The 20,249-nt window shown below is 38.8% G+C and overlaps 1 protein-coding gene across 5 annotated transcripts in view; it reads left to right on the top strand.

Moving 5' to 3' along the window:
- ICE1 (interactor of little elongation complex ELL subunit 1) overlaps positions 1–12,856 on the top strand; it is a 42,806-nt gene extending 29,950 nt beyond the window's left edge. For 3 of the 5 annotated variants that reach the window (XM_021385473.1, XM_021385474.1, XM_021385475.1), the window contains 6 exons: positions 1,257–1,425; positions 4,747–4,907; positions 9,596–9,786; positions 10,345–10,451; positions 11,046–11,144; positions 11,981–12,856. In XM_021385473.1, the coding sequence (XP_021241148.1) occupies positions 1,257–1,425; positions 4,747–4,907; positions 9,596–9,786; positions 10,345–10,451; positions 11,046–11,144; positions 11,981–12,162 (909 nt within the window). In that variant the 3' untranslated portion in view covers positions 12,163–12,856. Of the gene's footprint in view, positions 1–1,256; positions 1,426–3,880; positions 4,028–4,746; positions 4,908–9,595; positions 9,787–10,344; positions 10,452–11,045; positions 11,145–11,980 lie in introns of those variants that run through there. The other 2 variants (XR_002434765.1, XM_021385476.1) reach the window with 2 other exon arrangements.

Raw genomic sequence — 20,249 nt, 5'->3', positions numbered from 1 at the left:
GTGTAATTTAATTCCTCTAGGTGAAAAATTGCACCCATTTGACATTCATTGACGCTTGCTGAACATTTATGGAGGCCAAGTAGTGGTGGGTGGTGCCTTTCAGCAATGGTGACAGCAGTGGTCATCTCCACCAGTACAGATTTTTATGGGGGTGGCATGCAGGCTCTTGTTCATTGCTGGTGAAAATTCATAGCTAGTGGTGGTGACTATGGTGAAAAATAGCATTTTGTAGCTGAGAATTTGCTCTATCAAATAGTGTTATTGTGCTCTTTGTATCTGTTGCAGCTTCCATGAAAATAAATAGGAGGTATTACTTTCAGAGCAACCTACGTAGATAGATGCACACACAACATACATACACACAATGTGGGTCCATTCAGTAATTAGCTTTAGATATTTAGTCTGGCCAGTAGGTGGCTTGTATTTCTCCCCTCTTGTCTCAGGCATCCTCACGCAGATCATCTCGTGCATGTCGACTTATAGGATGACACAAAAGAACACATTTTGCTCCAGTAGCTGGACCAGACTTATGACATTACTGGAATCTGACCCTCAGATTTGTGCTTATTTGGACTTTTGGTTTCTCCAGAAGCCACCATTCAGGCTCTTGATGTCTGTACGTTCCTAGCCTAAACTCAAGGGCTCTCCAGCACTGACTCCTAAGCTTCTCAATTCTATTTCATACTTTCAGCCCTCTAAGCATCTTTTAGTAAGACTTGCACAATCCAAATTTTCTTCTTTTCTGCTCATTTTGCATTTCCTATCCCTGTAGACAGACCTCACTCCCTACCTCCTTTAAGGGAACATCAGATGATCTGTGGAGAACCTCTGGTGTTGAAAAATCTGGTAAAACTTGCACCTGGACAATGGGCTGCTTGTCTTCCTGTGACAGCTCTGGGAGCAGCCAAGTTAGGGTGCTCCATTTGCTCTGATTAGGTTATTGGGGTTCTTTATTGCTCTCTCCTCACTTCTTGTTTATGAAAGATAGTTTTTAGACGTATAACTACACAATTCATTTTTAAAGAGCAGTAGTCCTGTTCTGTGTCTCTTTAAGGCATGTGTGTTCAGGGACGTTTCTACTCACTTTTCTTCTTTCTTTCGCTGGTTCCCTCTGATTTAACTATGTGCATTCTTATATATATATATGCAAACAATACTTATACAAGTAGTTCTCTTTACTTGTTGTACTATTATAATGCTGTTGAATGTTCTCACATATAGTATAGTCTAATAACTATTTTTTTTATGCCTTATAGCATTTAGCGGAGTCATTGCTGCATGTTATTCTCAATACCCTCAAGGCTCAGAAAATAGCCTCAAGTTACAATTTCAGTCAGGCTCTTTGTCGAGTTTATACAGGAATTTGTCGACAGCTGGGAGATTTGGAAAGAGCCCGCCTCTTCTGCTATAGCTTACTGAAAGAAGGTATAGTGTGTCTTGGTGGTCTTGTATTTTTAACATAATGTGTCTATGCTGTTGTGTTCCAGAATGATTATGTTTGTAAAAGCAAACATTAAAAAAAAAAAAAAATCCTCCTCTGAAAAAGACACTTTCCTTAGACCTTTTATCTATAGTGTAGAAATAAAGACCGTTCTAGAAGAAATTTACTCTGTTCCTCTACATCTGTATCCCTGTATCTCAGCTCGGTGCTCTTAGTGGTCAACTCATTTTTCAAATAAATACTGTGCTTTCATTTTTGCCCTACCATCTCCAAAATGAGACTGTGATGCCAGGGAATTTTGTATTTTTTGCTTATTATTGTTCTTACTGAATATGGACAGATATATAAAACATTTTTTTTAAATCAAAACACTTCTTGGCTTAAAACAGCGTCAGGAGTTGGACAGCAACACCTGGATCAAAACCAGTGCATTTATGTAACGTGTCCTCCTTAATGTTTTGTCAACATCTATTGTCCAAAGTCTTGCTTGGTTGAGAGGTTTTGATTGGTGTTTTTTGTTTTCCTCCATTTGTTTCCATTATCTTGAGTGGCAGAGTAACAAAGGTAATGCATAAGTAGTATCACTGTACTAGCTAAAAACTCTGTAGTAGTTCTGGAAGGGCTTCACTTCAAAATACGTAACCATCCGGAGTTCAAAAACAGCGTATTGGTATCTGCATCCCAAATTCAGATTTAAAAAAAAAAAAAACCTGGGGCGCTCTGCAGGGTTAAAAGGGTTAAATGCTACAACTATTGATAGCTGAAGGTATTTGTTCTGTTTTAAATTAAGGATTATGATTTTATTCTGTTCTTAAGTATTATTTCCATTCTTTTTCTTTTCTGTAACTTTTGTTTTCTTACCTGCCTTTCTTTAAATCAGCGTCAGTCATCATGATTCTTCTTCCATTTTTTTTTTCATTTTATTAGTTTTAGTACTGTACTGTGACAAAAATCATTTGTCAGATACTTCTTCTTAGTCTAATTTAACAATTAAGCCTTTTATTTTGCAGTGTTTTGGTACTTTACCTTTTTGTAGGCCCTTACAAATTTCTAAAAGCTCACTTTTTTGAGGGCAGAAGAAGACGCAAACTGTGTTGAATCATTTTCTGTTCTGTACTTAGAATTACTTAAATTCCTATTGTGTATGTTCTGTGTTTTTATTATTAATTTTGAAAATGAAGAGTTATAAACATATCTTGAGGGTTTTTTCATTCTTTTCACATAAACATAAGGGTTGGAAGAGATGTCTTGAGATCATTAACCCTCCTGCTATAGCAGGTTCCTTAGAGTAGGTTGCACATGAAAGCATCCAGGTAGATTTTGACTATCTACAGATGAGACTCCACAACCTCTCTGGGCAGCTTTCTGCTGTGCTTGTTTGCCTTCAAACTGAATTTTTTCCTCATGTTTGTATGGAACCTCTTCTGTTCCAGTTTGTGCCCACTGCCCCTTGTCCTGTCACAGAGCACTACTGAAAAGAGCCTGGCCCCACCCATCCATTAGATATTTATAAGCATTGATAAAGATCCCCTCTCAGTTTTCTCTTCTCCAGGCTAAACAGTCCCAGGTCTCTCAGCTTCTCCTCATAAAGCAGATGCTCCAGGCCCCTAGTCATCTTCCTAGCCCTCCACTGGACGCTCTCTAGAATTGCTTGTCTGGGGAGTCCAGAACTGGACACCAGTACTCCACATGTGGTCTCACCAGGTCAGAGTAGAGGGGGAGGAGAACCTCCCTTGACTTGCTGGTCAAGCTCTTTTTAATGCATCCCAGGACATCATTGTCCTTGGCTACAAGAACACACTGCTAGGTCATAGTTAACCTGTTATCTGCTAGGACACCTGGGCCTGCAGAACTCCTTTCCAGCAGGTCAGTCCCTAACCTGTACTGATGCTTGTGGTTACTCCTCACCAGTTGCAGGACTTGCTCTTTTTGAACCTCATCAGGTTCCTTTCCACCCAGATGTCCAGTCTGACCAGGTCTCACTGAATGCCAGCACAGCATTCTTCTGTGTCAGCCACTCCTCCCAACTTTGTCATTAGCAGACTTGCTAGGGGTACACTATCCCTTCATCCAGGTCACTGATGAAGATGTTAGACAAGACTGGACCCAATACTGACTGCTTGAGTAACACCAGTAGCTACAGACTTCCAACTAGACTGTGCTGCTGATCACAACCTTTTGAGCTATGCCAGTCAGCTGGTTCTCAAGTCTACTTCGCTGTCCACTCATTTGTCCCATAGTTCCTGAGCTTACCTATGAGGATGTTATAGAAGACAGTGTCAAAAGTCTTACTGAAGTCAAGGTAGACAACATGCACTTCTCTGCACTTGTCTACCCAGCTGATCATGCCATCATAAAAGGCTATCATGATCATGATTTTCATTGGTGAACCCATGTTGACTACTCCTGATAATCTTCTTTTCTTCCGCTTGTTTGTAGATGGCATCCAGAATTTATTTTGATTTGATTACCAGTGCATTCATTTTGAGGTTTTCTCCTCAATATAGTTTCACGTATTAATTCTTGTCAGAAACTTGGCAACATAAGAGTGAGCTATGTTTCATCTACACATTTGTCAGATTGACTGTAAGTAGTCAGTACTACCTCTTTTGACTTGCATCATTTGTTCTCTTGACTTCCTGTCCATCCATTTTTTGTTATGTTCTCCTTTCAGGTATTCTGCCTTAAATAACTAAAATAAATTTTACCTCCTTTTCTTAGTTCTTTTTCTTTTATCTCTCTTCTTGTCATCCTCTCTTTTCCTTTTTTTTCTTTTTTTTTTTTTTTTTTTTTGACCACCTTTGGCTTGATCCATTGATCTGAGTATCCATTTGTGACTGGAGCGTATTAGGCAGGATTCTGGAGTGCATGTTCCAGTTTAACATCATTGTAAATGAATCCAGTTTCTGTGCTCCAAGACCACTCTACTTAGTGAACTAAAAAGCAGTGAGAAGAATAAAAGGAGGCAAAAGACAAAAGAACTGTGGTCACTACTGTTACTCAGTCAAGGCTGGTGAAGCTGTGCCTGGCATACTGACTAAAACGCTCTTTTTTCTTTCCAAAAAAGAAAACAATTACAGTGGGATAGGTGGCTTTTTTGTTTGATTCCTCCCAATTCCCTCCAATTTAAGGAAAGGACTGAGGTTTGACAATATGACTCCCTTTCACTGGACTGCAGTGGTTATGTGACTTCTGTCTTTTCTCCTTGTTACCTTGTAGAGTGTACTAGCTTTAAATGTTTGAGTGTACTTTTAATTTGTTTCTAAATGTTAAAAACTTATGTTGTTCTCTTTTTTTCCTCTTAGACTTTCCAGACTCGGATAAATTGATTTTATTCATCACAAATATATGGCCTGACATATTTTTCTTCCAAGGTGCAATAAACAAAGCTATGCAATTAATTATCAGGCAGAATGCAAATGACAGTGTCCTGGCCTGTTTGAATGCCTATCTCAGCTGGGAGCAGGTAACTTTTCCTTTCACTAACAGTATCAGCTTTCATCTGCATTGTTCCCATCGCAGGCTGTATGAAACCAAGACGCTTCTGATGAAGGATGTAAAGACGCTCACTGAATCTCCTCTGGAGTTTGTAAAATTGCACAACTAATGCTACTTAGGTCTTTCTTTCTGTGGTTATCTAAACCCTATCAGAACACACTTTTTTTGTTGTTTTCCATATTATTACTAATTCCTCTATGAAGTATTTAAGGTAAACATTGATTTTATACTTTGACTGAAGCATTCTTGGACCACGGAATTGTATGCCTCTGTGAAAATGTGGTTTTTTTTTTCATGTTCCTTTAGGTCATTTTTTGTTTGGTTTACTTTACGGAGTTTTATTTTGTTTGGTTTTCAGTATGTATTGGGCTTATCTGTTTTTTATGGTAATTGCTAACTGTTTATCACAGTTACTTTCAGGACGAGCAAGTCTCATCTTACTTGTGATCTTTCTGTGAGGTACACTGTAAATAACCACTTAACACCAAAAAAAAAAAGTCGACAAACCTAACTTCACAAGCAGTTACAATGAAATTCAAGTCTGAGCCCAGGACTTCATGTGTGATCCTGGACGAGTCATTTAATTTCTGTCAGTTTTATTACCATCCTGAAAGGAATGTTGCAAAGTGGAAAAACTGGATCATCCTTGATATCAGTAGGAGCAAATCTCTATCGTGCAGATGAGAAGCTGGAGATACTGTGCTTCTGGATAAGGAGTTTGTGCAACAAGCTTGGGTGCTTGCTTGAAAGCTAGTGCCCTAGTAGTTTTGAAGACCAATATTAATACTGGGTTTGCTTGGTGGAAGATCTATAGTTATGTAAAATACCAAGTGAAAAAAGTCATCTTGATTCATAGTTATCCTTATCTCAGTCCTAAGCATATTGCTCGATATCTATCGTTGGAACTGCAAGTAGGTTTACAGTTATCAGCGTGGCCTTTAGGTGTTATACCCGCTGGAAAAGAATGTCTTTTTTTTTGTATGGTAAGAGTAGAGTTACAGCCCCTATAAAAATGCTCTGTTCTGGTGCAGGCTTACAGTGGAATGAGACAGGAGGAGGTTGTGGATTTGTATGCATTTCTCAGAGTTACAGAACTACAATCTCTGCTGACAAAGAAATTTTACTCTCTTTTTTGTTAGGTTATTGCTTTCAATCTTGTGCCAGTAGAGATGCATATATATATGCCTCAGTAAATGTCCCTGGAACCCTGTGTACCCTCACTACCTACTTTATAGTTTGGAGCTCCATAAAATATGAGAGCTGCAGCAGCTGGGGAGAACAGTCTCAGAACCTTCTATTGATGAGAGCTAATCACATCACCCTTTCTGTAAGATGGTTTTTACCTAGATGGAAATACAGGGATAAATTTCCATTGGTTTATGGTTGCCAGTGTGTTATGGAAAAAAAAAAAATCACACACACAAAAATCACACACCTTAAGACAAGCTAGAGGGGGAGAAGTCCAACCTGGCTGAACATGGAGCTTTCTCTGAGAATCGAAGGGAAAAAAGAGTTTACCACTTCTAGAAGAATTGTCAGGCAACTCAGGAATAGTACAAGGATATTGCTATAACACTCAGAAAATTAGAAAGGCAAAAGCCTGGCTAGAACTGGGCTGTCCATCACTGTAAAAGAGAACAAAAAATGTTACAAATATATGAAAAGCAAAAGAAGGGCCAAGGAGAATCTCCATCCTTTATTGGATGCGGCAGGGAACATCACCACCGAGGGATGAGGAAAAGCCAGAGGTACTCAACACCTTCTTTACTTCTGTCTTTAAAAATCAGATCAGTTATCGTCAGGGTATTCAGCCCCCTGAGCTGCAAGACAGGGATGGGAAGCAAATTAAATGCCTCACTATTCAGAAGAAAACAGTGACCTACTACTCTGCCTAGACTATCACAAGACTATTGGGCCAGATGAGATCTACTTGAGGATCCAGCTGAGGGTACTGAGGAAGCTGACAGAAGTGCTTGCCAAGCCACTTTCTGTCTTTATCAGCAGACCTGGTCAACCAGTCCCAGATAAATGGAGACTTCCCAGCGTGGCACCCATCTACAAGAAGGGTTGGAAGGATGACCTGGGGAACTACAGGCCTGTCAGCCTGACCTTGATATTGAGGGAAGTTATGGAGCAAATGATCTTGAGCGTCATCATGTGGCATATACAAGACAACCAGGGAGTCAGGGCTAACTAGGCATGAGTTCATGAAAGACATGTCCTGCTTGACCAACGTAATCTTCTAGGACCAGGCAACCCACTTGTGGATGTAGTCTACGTAGACTTCAGTAAAACCTTTGATGCTGTGTCTTCTACAGCATTCTCCTGGAAAAGCTGATAGCCCATGGCTTAGATTAATGTACACTTCACAGGGTTAAAAACTAGCTGAATGTCTGGGCCTGGAAAGTGGTGGCAAATTGAGTGAAATCCATTTGGTAAACAGTCGCAAGTGGTATTCCCCAAGGGTCAGTTTTGAGGCCAATCCTTTTTTATATCTTTATTGATGATCTGGACAAGGGGATTGAGTGCGTCCTCAAGTAAGTTTGCAGTGACACCAAGTTGGGAGGAAGTGTTGATCTGCTTGAGGGTGGGAAGCCTCTACAGAGAAATCTATGTGGGCTGGATCAATGGGCTGAGGCCAATTTTATGAGATTCCACAAGGCCAAGTGCTAGGTCCTGCACTTTGCTCCTAACTATCCTGTGCAGTTGGTACAGGCTTGGGCCAAAGTGGTTGGAAAGCTATACGGTGCAAAATCTGAGGGTGTTAGTTGACAGCCATCTGAACATGAGCCAGCAGTGTGGCCAGGTGTCCAAGAAGGCCAATGGCATCCTGACTAGTATTAGAAATAGTGGGACTAGGGAAGTGATAGTCCCCCTATACTCAGTACTGGTGAGGCTGCCTCTTGAATACTGTGTTTAGCTTTGGGCTTCTCACATGGGAGAGACATTGAGGCCCTGGAGCATTTCCAAAGAAGGGCAATGAAGCTAGTGAAGGGTCTGAAGCACAAGTCATCTGAGGACCAGCTGAGAGAACTGGGATTATTTAATCTGGAAAAGCGGCTCAGGGAAGACGTCATCACTCTCTACAAGGGCTGCACTGAAAGTAATGCCTCCTACTTTATTATGTTGGCCCATAATGTCAGAGGTGGATATTGGTAGTACAGCAGTAGAGGTTGAACCTTCCCACAAATATTCTGTTAAATTTTGTTGCCATGCGACGGGTGGCAGCAGAGGGGCAGTGTGACAAAATGGCATCTGACCTGGAAGTGCATATGAAATAAAGGAGTGTAATTGAGTTCCTCCATGTGGAAAAAATTGCACCCATTTGACATTCATTGACGCTTGCTGAATGTTTATGGAAGCAAAACAGTGGATGTTAGCACAGTGAAGTGGTGGGTGGTGCCTTTCAGCAGTGGTGACAGCAACAATGAGTCATCTCCACCACTGCAGATTTTTACGAGTGTTGCATGTAGGCTCTTGTTCATTGCTGGTGAAAATTCATAGCTAATGGTGGTGATGATGTTGAAAAATAGTGTTTTGTAGCTAAGAACTTGCTCCATCAAATCATACTATTATGCTCTTTTGTAGTTTCCATGGCACTACATAGAAGGCATTACTTTTGGCATCAGTTATGTACCTGAAGGGAAGCTGTAGCGAAATGAGAGTCAGTCTCCCAGGTAACTAGCAATAGGGTGAGAGGTAATGGCCTCAAGTTGTGCTGGGGAGATTCAGATTGGATATTAGTTCACATTTCTCTGAAAGAGTAGTCAAGCATTGGAAGGGACTGCCCATGAAAGTGGTGGAGTCACCGCCCCGAAGTGTTCAAGAAAAGTGTAGGTATGGCACTTACAGACATGGTTTAATGGGTATGGTAGTGTTGGTTTGACGATTGGACTTGATGATTTTGGAGGTCTTTTTCAACCTTAATGATTCTGTAATTCTATGATCTCAGTATTAAGATGACCCTACGTGTGACAGAAAAGCTTGTGTAGCATGGAGATTTTGTTTGAAGTTGAAGTATACCAATTTTAGTGGCAATGCAAAATATCCTGTTTATATGGTCCTATGCACCAGGAAATTAAGCAGCCTCTATGTTAGTGTTATGTGCCTAGATGTTTTGTCTTATTTCTTCAGGTTTTCAAAGGATGTTTGGCTTACCCTAGCTTTTTAATTAGTGAAACAATTTTACATGACATGTTTTCAGTCATTATTACTTTAGATATTGGAAGTACTTGCTTTGAAATTAAACCCTAATGAGCAGTAATCAGTAACAAATTTCAGCATCATCAAATTAAAAAAAAAAATCTCAAAGTGAGCATGACTGGTGTAAACTTACATTGAATAAGGCCTCTTCTAACTTTAAGGTTTTGTCAAGAGAAATAAAAATCTCAAATTGTGGAAGCAGAGGGAAGAGTATGACTTGTGGTCATGTTTGTTTACTCAAACTATGCTCTTATTGAAAGCATCAAGAAGAATATTGAGAACTAGATTTTAGTTCAGTGTATTTTTGTTTGTGTTAACTCAACCTCAAAAGTTGAATTTGTGGTGTAAGATGATCTCCAATGGTTGCTGTACATAGAATCTATTATTTGTAAAGAGTATGGCTCTAGGTTGTAACTTTTCATGCATTAAGGTAATCAACTTCTGCAATTCCAGGGCTCATCTCTAGATGCTGGTATTATGGTCTCAAACCTGCTTTTAGAAATGCAGTCATGTCCAAAGGTAGATTTTCAGCTGAATGAGCAGTATGGAGAAGATCTGAGTGAAGATGCTTGGCAGTACATATTTGCTATTGATCTACTTTGCTCTCACCTTAAATGGGATTGGACACATGACAATGTCATAAGGTATTGTGGCAAGCAGTTTGTTTAAACATTTTTACCTGTGGTGGTTGTTGTTGTTTGGTTGGTGGCTGTTTGTTTTTGTCTGTTGTGTTGTTAATGTTTTTTTTTTCCAAAACAAGCATAAGATCCTACTTGTAACATAAAAACTTTTGCTTGTCAGTGATACAAGAAGCTTGTGTAATACCTTGACACTTGAAAGTAGTGTGGTGTACAAGTCATATACAAATACAGATGTAAAAAGTTAGTGGAGTAGCCTCATGACTTCATGTAGAGATGCAGAATGTTGCAAGGAAATAATAGATAGACCGAACTAATACTCTGAGCAGGAATGATTAGTCCAGCAAGTTAGCTTTTACTGTTTGGGTTTAAAACCTTCTTTACATGACTGAGATTTGTAGATGTTTGGAGCATTATAGGTCTCCCTTTAAGATGAATTAAAGATATAAACAGAGTTATGGAAGTCCATCATAAGCAGAAGAACCATTTGTGTTTGTTATTGTATAAATGCTGTACCACCCCTTCATGCATTATCAGATTTTCAAATTAATTCATCTTTCACAGCAAAGTGCTTTGGCCTTCTATGGATAAATGGATAAAGACGAGAAAAGAACATGAAAGTGCACAATCTATTCCTGATAGTATTATAGCGTTGACACTCAGGCTAATTGGTAAGTAATCTAAATTTTTGTTTGAACTTCTGCTTAATGTATGTCCTTGAAAAATGTCAGTTCAGCATGGAAAGGAATTTGAAGTATTTTTGCATTTTTTTGATTTTTTTAAAATTTCCTTCAAAAATTTTCACCTTAAAAGACAAATTGTTACAATTTTGTGCAGATATTTTCTGTTTATAAGCCTGTGAAAAGTATGTACTTAGGTTCTGAGAGATGTTAATATGATTTAATGATAGTAAATATCAATATCTTTTATGTATTTAAAATGAAAACATACAGTCGATAGCTGTATGTTTTTGTAACAAAGTATATAAAATAAGGCTTTACCTCTTGCTAAGGTAAATTCCTTTATTTGCTGTCTAGATGGCGTTCAGTGTAAATAGATGAACTTTGGTTTCCAGTAGATGTTTTTAGTTACATAATGTTATTTGTTAAACAAAAGTTGCATTCTTCAAGAGTTTTATTCTTTCAAATTGTATGAAAAATACCTTGGGATCTGTAGTCAGAAGAGGAATAGGACAACTGTTGTTCCCAAGACAGATGCAGTAACAAGAGGAAGGTTTTTTTGTTTTTTGTTTTTGTTTTTTTCAGGTCGATTGGGACAAATAGGTTTGAAGGAAGGATATCTTTCTGCTGTGAAGAATATTAGTTCTGTAATTGGAATGTTTGTACAGCATGCAAAGGAGGAAGGTAATGTCTGTTTAGAAGAACTTCAATATAAAATCTGCAGTAAGCAGAATGAGCACAAATTAGGACATTCATGCCAAAACAGCCTGCTTGTGCAGTTTTATATTAGTGAGGAATGGTACAAACAGGTTTCAGTTTGAGTCCTTGGCTTTTCCAAAGATAATGAAGCCTGGCTATTAATATATCTTTCGATCAGGGAGCTACTCAAAGGTATTTTCAGACAACTTGAAATTATGCTGTTTCACCTAATGTACCACTTGCTTCAGAGTTCATTTTGACACAAGCAAGAATAGTTAGTTTCCTACCTGTACATCTCATACTGTTCTAAATTCTTAACGGAGACAAAGTGAGGCAGGAAGAGTAGCAGAGATGTGCAGCAGTAAATTATTCTGGATGTTAAGTTCATTTTGCAGTGAAGCATTCACTGATTTGAGGGAATTATTTGACCTGCTGCTATAGCTTCTCTCTCTGGAGTCTCAGGCTTTTCCACGTAAGTGGATGGATGCATCTGTAAGTGTTTGTTTCTGTCTCTGTGTAAACCTGTTTGTTTTCATACAGTTTAATCACCCTGAACTAGAGTACAGTTACTGGATGCTCAAATCCTTTGTGCCCATTGAATACTAAAACCCCGCTGAATTCAGAAAACTGGAAAGTGCAAGTATAAAATGAGATGTTAAGGAACTTCTGTGCAGATTGTCTTCTGGTGACTTTCAGGCTTTAGACATCTCAACTGTTACTGTTTTTGTTCCAGTTCTTGAACTAACAGTTTCTTTAGTTTGCCCCCCAGAATTACTGCGTATTCAAGTCTATAGAAGCTAATTTGTGTTAACTCTTTGCAGATGTTCCATGGGGTGTGCAGCTGGCAGCCATATATTCGCTGTGTGACTTGGGTCCAAGCAATCCAGTCGGTATTGTTGGGGCCATCCATGCTTGGAGAGCAGCAGTTCTTAACAGCGTCCCTTTTGCAGTCACGAGTGGCTTAGCTAAAGTCAATTCTCTGTGTAAAATGGAGCTACACTAAAACATAGTTAAATGGTCCGGTCTGAAGAAATGAAGTGCCTTACTTTACTAAGCAGAAATTTGTTTCAGATAAGAACAATACAAAGTGGTATCTTTTTCTTAACAGAATGTCAGATCACACAAAGCTCAACTGTTGTATTTGACTTTTCTGCTTGAGGGAGGAGAGTTTTAAAAGGAATTAAAAGGCTTGCATTTCCAAAATAACTTATCAGTGATCTTGAAAGCCAGTATTATTTTGATTTCCAAGACAGTTCTGGTTTAATGTCAATAATAATCAGTAGTTATTACAATTTGGAGCATGGGCATTTTGCTACGGCAGAAGATTGAGCTTGACTGAAACTTGGCTCTATTGTTTTGTACTGTATTTGTAAAGTAGTTGTTCAGATAGCAGAATTTTGCCCACGTTCTGCTTTAATTTCCTTGAATAGTTTCATCAACTTAATATTAAATACTTGTGTAAAGCAGGTAGAACTTGTGTTAACAGTCACTTATAGAGTAACAGAGATATGAAATCTCTGAACTTGTATATATGGTATATTCTGATAATGTGTTTTTTACATTTGATATTGTTCCACTTGGGGAATTTTGTGAATGTAAATAGAAAGTTGGTTCAGATAAAGTTTAAACTTCTAATGATAGCTTCACTACACTCTGCATTTTTATATCTTCTGTAATAAAAGAAGCAAAAGCTGTTATGTTCTTGTTGATCTTTTCAAATAACGCACTGGGAGTGAACTGTTGTTTCTAGTTTAAATCAGTACTAATTTGAGGGGAACTGTTTTCAGTGGGATTGACTTCAGTCAGTTCAGTATCTTTCAGTTGCAGCAAGCATTTCAGTTTCTTCTGGATCTTGTAATCTTTTTGGCACCTGAGGATTAGGTTCTGTTTCTTGGTCCTGTAGACAGTTTCCCAGTTGCTTCATGAGCTGCAGGCTCCCAGCCTTTTTTTCTTGGATGTTCAGCTCCCTAAAGAAAGTAAATTCTCCCCTTCTTGCTGTTCTGCTTCACCTAGGTCCTGCTGTCTTCAACAGAGTTTGCATGCTGTTTCTGGTATTGCCTGTAGTACCAATGCCTAATGCATCATACATTAAATTTAGACACCAGCTTTAACTTATTCTGCCTTTCCAGTTTGTTTTTACATCTATTTCAGATTGTCTAAACCTACCATTTCTGCTGTGAATGGAATTTAGTAAGAATCTCTCTTGAACTTTATGCTTCCTATTCTAGAGTCCTTGATAAAGAAAGATTAAAGAAGTAAGACCAATTCACTAATGTTTCTGAATGTCCATTGGAAATATAAAATCCTGGATTGGAATAGCTGGTATTGAGAGTTCAAAAATTATATTTTGTAAAATATGAATACTAAATTGTATAGTTTGTATGAATACACATTTTATACAAAATGTATGAGTATTTTCTTTCTGGAGAAATTGCTCTACATTCATGCTTATCTATAGAAGCAAGATCTTTGTCTAACTACACTTTAGCATAGTAGTGTTTGTTTGCCAAAATAATCTCTATTTGGAATGACTGACATGTAATATACATTCTTTAATATGGGGGGAAAAAAAAAGCAGACATTGGAGGTTTTCCAGGAGGAATTCAAAGGCACAACAAGAGGCACATTCCCCCCAAAACAATGCTGTGGTCTTGACAAAGAGGAGAAAAATGCATTTCTGTGTGATTTCACTTCAGAGTAAAGAATCTTTCAGATGACTAGGATAACTGCATTGGTAGAGTCAGGCTCCAAAGAGCTGTAAAAATCACAGTGCTTATCAACTGCAGCTTTCAACAAAGGTGATGATGGCAGCAGCACTGGCAGCAGAAGTAAATGCAAAATTTAATGTCCTAGACCATCATGAGTGTCTGAACTTTTGGCTTGCCTAGGCTGCATACACAAAGATTGCTCCAAAAGTAATGCTTCCTATTTATTTCCATGGAAACTACAACTGATACAAAGAGCACAATTACACTACTTGAGTTCTCAAGGTGTTCCTCAGAGATTTTTGATAAAATTTTACTCCTCTTGTATTTCATCCTTGAAAACAGCTGTTCACAAATGTACGTACTGCCAAAAAGCAATGGCATGAATAAGTCATGACTGTGAAATGAAAAATGTTTTTCTCTGGGAAACTAGAGCTTATAAAAGTAAAGAGATATGGTCAGATTTTTAATGGAACAGGATGCAGCTGTTCCCACATGTGTACAGATTTCATTTTGAGACACCTAGGCAGGCAAGCTGTAATCTGTCGTGTGCTCTCTAAGTTAGGAGTAATGAGAAGGCCACAAGACTCCAACATTTGCCATGGAAAGTCTCTGCTCTATAATAAATCCTCAGCAGATTTTCTGGTGGCAACAGTGTGTTACAAGGAAATTCACAAGAGGTTAAAATTCCATTTTTCAGAAACTCTTCAGTCATTGACTTTATTCTCTCTTTAGCCTCTTGCAACAATGGCATCGTTTTAAAGAGGGAGTTTCCCTTACATATCTATGAAATTCTCTGCCCACAAAGAAATTGGTATTCTGGTCAATGGTCAATATTGCTATGAGATTTGTCAGTGTTGTCCAATACTACAGATGGCTTTGTAATTAGTCTGCCACTGACATATTCTAGAATAGTTGGATGCCAGTCATACTGCATAACAGACTTTTCTTGGAAAGGCACCTTTCTGGCTTTTGAAAACTGAGTGCCTTCCACATTGTACTGAAAAGTGGCAATGCTTTGTCTATCCACTATTTTTGACGGATAGTACTACAGAGAGTGTAAGAATATCCTAGCCTCCCTTATATGCTGTGTCATCAGTTGCAGCAATATAATGCATAGCAACAAAGCCTCAGGGCTTGTAAAACGGATGTTTCTTTTACACTACCACTATAATCTAGTGCTATGACAGATTGATTTTTCTGGGATTGCACACACAGTAGGCAACAGGGCTGTCACTTTGACCTACATCTGTTTGTTGAATGAGATGAACTGATGACAAACTATGAATAAGTGTTGACTGACTGGAAAATGTTCCTAGAAGTATCTGTGGCATTATGTAAAGAGTTTGAAAGTGGTATCTGGTAAAAAATAAAAAAGGTGGATATATGCAAGGAGAGAAAGTGCACATATGAAAGTACAGGGCCAAATTTGGCATCTAAGAGGGATAATGTAAGAGGGTAATGACTCAAATGACTAAATATTAAGGAAGCAGCATGATCATGTGAAAGAAAAATGAAAAAGTGGTGTGTAAACTTCTGTCTACTTTGTAATCGTGTCAAGACAGACAATTTGGAAAATTAGTAAAAAAAAATGGAGTTTAGGGGAGATTTATAATTTTAATGAGTTGTTTTTTCTGATTTTAGTCCAACACTGAAAGCTGCACAGTGGTTCAGAGTCTCATGAAACCATGGCCTTTGTCTTAGTTCTTAGGTAGCTGAACTTAGGCAAGGCCTTTGACAGTGTCCTCCATAAGGTCCTTGCAGATAAGTTATTCATGTATGGGCTGGATGGGCAGACAGTGAGGTATACTGAAAACCAGATGAATGTACAGGCCCATAGGCTGGTGATCAATGGTGTATAATCTAGTTGGAGGCCAGTAACTAGCAGTGTACTTCAGGAGTCAATACTGGGATCACTAATGTTTTTCATATTCATTAATGACTTGGATATAGGGCAGAGTGCACCCCCAGCAGATTTGTAGACAACACAAAGCTGGGAGGAGTGGCTGATATACCACAGGACATGTTGCCATCCAGAGAGGCCTCGACAGGATAGAGAAATTGGATGATAGGAACCTCCTGTGGTTCAAAAAGGAGAGGTGCAAAGTCCTTGCACATGGGGAGCAACTCCAGGCACTAGGACATACAAAGGACCACCAAGGTGGAAGGTCCTGGTGGACGCCACGTTGTACCTTGTGAGCAGTGTACCCTTGCCACTGAGAAGTCTGGCAGTATTCTGGGCTGCAGCAGGGGAAGTACTGGTAGCAAGTCAATGGAGGTGATACTTCCTCCCTGCACAACACTGGTAGGCCACATCCAGAGTACTGCATCCAGTTCTATGTTCCCCAGTACAAGAGAGACAGGGACATACTAAAGAGGATCCAATCAAAGGCCACAAATTATTAAGGGACTGGAGTATCTCTCCTATGAGGAAAGGCTGAGAGAGCTGGGACTATTCAGCCTAGAGAAGGTAAGGGAAGGCTCAGGGGAGGTCTTATCAAAATGTATAAATGCTAGAAAGCATGTTGCAAAGAGGCACCTTCCTCCAGGCCCCTTTCAGTGGTGCCCAGTGCACAGAGGCAAAGGGCACCAAATGAAATACAGAAGGTATTCTCTAACCATTAGGAAACACTTTTTTACTCTGACAGTGAATGACTACTGGCAGAGAGGTTGTGGAGTCTCTTTGGAGCTACTCAGAAGCTGCCTGGACGTGGTGCAGAACAAGTGGGTGGCCTTCCTTGAGCCAGGTGGTTTGTACCAGCTGAACTCTACAGAGGTCCTTTCCAACCTCAAGCATTCTGTGATTCTATTACAACAACAACAAAGAACACCATATGGAGGAGCATACGTATTTTTGTTTGCCTTACATTTAGAAGGATCTTTCAGGTTTTCTTTTAATTCATACTTAAATTATCAAGAAAAGGAATTTGTATCTGAAATACTGAAAACAAAAATACAGTGAAATTATTCATTCCACTCTTTTTGACTCCTGATTATCTTTTCCACTAAACGTTTAAGAAAAACACTCTAAAACATATTTCTAAGAATATTAAAGTATCTCAAAGTTCTATTTAGGATCTGAAATTCACCAACAGGTCTTAACTGTCGCAGCTGGCCTCATCTGGTCCTTCTGCCTCTACACCCTTCACTCACTGGCCTGGGATTTCCATGTAAATTGAGTCCCCTGGACATCATCTTTGAGTTGTGGTGTTGGCAAGCTTGTACTGAATCTTCTCTGTGACTAATCTTGACTTGCTGATTGGACTTGTTGAATTGATTGCGGATCTACCTCATCACTTTGTGCTTGTCTGGTAATCACTATCTGCTATCTGAACTTGTTACTGACACCAAACTTGCCCTGCATAGTTTGTTCAGATGTGGACTGTGCCCCTTTTTCAACCACTGCTCACACAGGTATACCATGCTATTACCACTGGATTACTCAGCTTGCCTTGTAGAGCAAACTCATTCTTGCATTTCACTGAAATGTACTTGGTCACTAGCTAAGAGAAATCTGTTATTTTATTTCTAGTTTCTATAGAGCAACTAAATAATTCCTTTCTGTTAAAAAAGAGGCAGGCTATATGTAGCAACAACAGCTTAGTCATAGTTAATAGGAATAAAAATGTACTGCAGAGACAACATATTTCTACAAGTTAGAGTTCATACATATCTTTCAAATAGCAGTTTGCATTCACAGTTCATAATATATGAGGACTGCTCTGAAAATAGTGCCTTCTATTTTATTATGCTGGCCCAGCACATCACGGGAGGATGTTTGTGATATTGCAGTAGAAACTGAACCTTACCAACAGTACTCTATTATGTTTTCTTGCTGTGCAACAGATGGTAGCAGAGGGGCAGTCAGACAAAATGGAGTCTGACATGGAAGTGTGTATGAAGCAAAACTGTGTAATAGAATTCCTCCAGGTGGAAAAAAATTGCACCCATTGACATTCATTGTCACTTGCTGAATGTTTATGGAGACCAAACAGTGGATGTGAGCACAGTAAGGCAGTGGGTGGCACATTTCAGCAGTGGTGACAGTGAAATGAAAGACAAGCTACATTCCAGGGTAGATGCAGATTTTTACAAGTGCAGCATGCAGGCTTTTATTCATTGCTGGTGAAAATGCATAGCTAATGGTGTTGACTATGTAGAAAAAATAGCGTTTTGTAGCTGAGAATTTGCTCTATCAAATAGTGTTATTGTGTTCTTTGTCTCTGTTGTAGTTTCCAAGGAAACTACAGAGATTTCCATGGAAACTGCAACAAGGAGACGTTACTTTTGGAGCAACCTACGTACATTTAGCATCTTAAAATCAAAGAATACACTTAATGAAGTTATGTTACAGCATAAATGCATTAAATCAGTTGTGAAAGTAAACTTGCATGTTTCCTTTAAAATGTGATTAACTGTAGTGGTTTTATGATTTGGGATCAGTATTTGTCACGGAGTTACCTCTAGATCTATCTGTGTCTGTGACAGGGGGACAGCAGGCCCACAGGCCCAGTGCCCAAAAATATGTGTGTGTGGGGGGGTGGATTTGAGGAGCCGGTTCAGCCCGGTTCTGAGACTAATGGGGGAGGGGGACCCAAGGACCCACGCCCCGGGAAAGGGAAAGGGAAAGGGGAAAGGGTGGAGAGATGGGCCTAAAAACAAAACAGCAGCAACAATCTGAGGAGGAAAGTTAATTTACTAAAAAAGGTATCAGAATGCAAGATAACACAATATAATACAATATAATTGGAATTGAGGCTAATAAATCAAACAAAATGAGAGAGTGTCCAGAACAGAAGGCCTTACTCTAATGCTGAAGGTGAGATGGCTGGGGAACATACAACCACAGATGAGCCAGAAGGGAAAAACAAAAAGGATGTCTTGTGACTTGTGGACAGTTTTTATATCTTTCCCTCTGAATAGAAAATGGAAATGGAACAGTAAGCCTCCTGGGAAATGTAGTTCTTCTTCTCTTCTGAGAACCAGGTACCCGGAAATATCAGCAGTCCACAGAATTGCAGCATTAACTCTTTAACTCTCAGTGCTCTACATGATGTTATGATGTGGAATACCGGTAACAAAAGTCATAAAACCGTGACAGTATTCATAGAAGTATTCAAGCCCATAGAAGGCCTACATCTGTCCCACTCTGGGAGCTCTGCTTTACATGGGAAGGAGAGAAGGTGATTTGCAGAGCAAGTAACCTTTTTTTCACAGACCCCCCACTTTCATGTGGCCATCCAGGCCTGTATTTACTTCAAAACCTTAGCATAAGCACCTATTAAAAAATACTACCTATGCTTTCATGTGCAAGCAAACCATGCATAGAAACAGCAAGTTGGTTAAAATCAGTGTAATTACAAGAAAATCAACCGATTTACAAGTATCATTTCTGAATGAAACATTACAATTGCCTTCAGCAAGTATTTCTTAAAGGTACTTTAAGATTCGTGCCTCATAAAAATTGTTTCTTGCAGTTTTGAACTGAACTTCCAATCTTCAAATAGTATTTCTCATACTGCTTTTTCAGTTCTTGATATAAGGTTGTTTTTGTTTGTTGTTGTTTTTACTAAGCCAATCATTATTAAATCGATCTAGAAAGCTGTATTTGTTTCTGTCTAAACCAGCAGCACTAATTTGACTTAATTTTCAACAATGATTAAGAATCTGTAACAGCACTGCTAGTAGTAAATACAGTCTTAATAGTGTTACAATAAATGCCAGAACTATTTTATTTATCTTGAAGTACTCATTTGTCTTTTGGGTTTTGGGTTGTTGTTGTTTTGTTGGGTTTTTTCCAATATAATTTTTAATGCATCCTTGACTTCGTCAGTCCTGGCAAATTTCACATGAGAATGATGTATCCAAGAGTTTTCTGTTTTTGTATGTACTACAGAAAAGGAAGTTAATAAGGAAAGTAAAAGGAAGTTAAGGAGGAAAAGAAAAAAAGCCCTTCCTATCTTTTAATATACTTTTATCCATATATAATCTCCTGGCTCATAGGAATGCATTTTCACTTCTAAAGAATGTTACTGTAGCTGAGTTTGGCACTGGGAAGTTTTTATATAATTCTGAATTTTCAGTACATACTGAGTTAACTTTTCATTCCTTTCCAACAAACCAGTCTTTGCTGATATGTAAGTATTTGGAATCTGATTTTTTTTTCCCAAATAATGCCTTAGCTGACATTAATCCTATCTAGTTTCTCTGCCTCACATGCATTAAAGTGATTGGTAAGTTATTTTGGCCATTTCACGCTGGTTTCTGCAAAAATTTTAGGTACAATGTTTTTCAAGCTCTGATTCAGTCTTTCAACTTTCCCTGAGAACTGTGGGTAATAGGACGTTTAAAGTTGTTGTGTTTCATATAACTTTTCAAAACCTGA

The sequence above is a fragment of the Numida meleagris genome, chromosome 2 (genome assembly GCF_002078875.1).
Source record: "Numida meleagris isolate 19003 breed g44 Domestic line chromosome 2, NumMel1.0, whole genome shotgun sequence".
Taxonomy (NCBI): Eukaryota; Metazoa; Chordata; class Aves; order Galliformes; family Numididae; genus Numida; species Numida meleagris.
The sequence above is the reverse complement of the archived record's forward strand: the minus strand, read 5'-3'. Positions and strand labels throughout refer to the sequence as shown.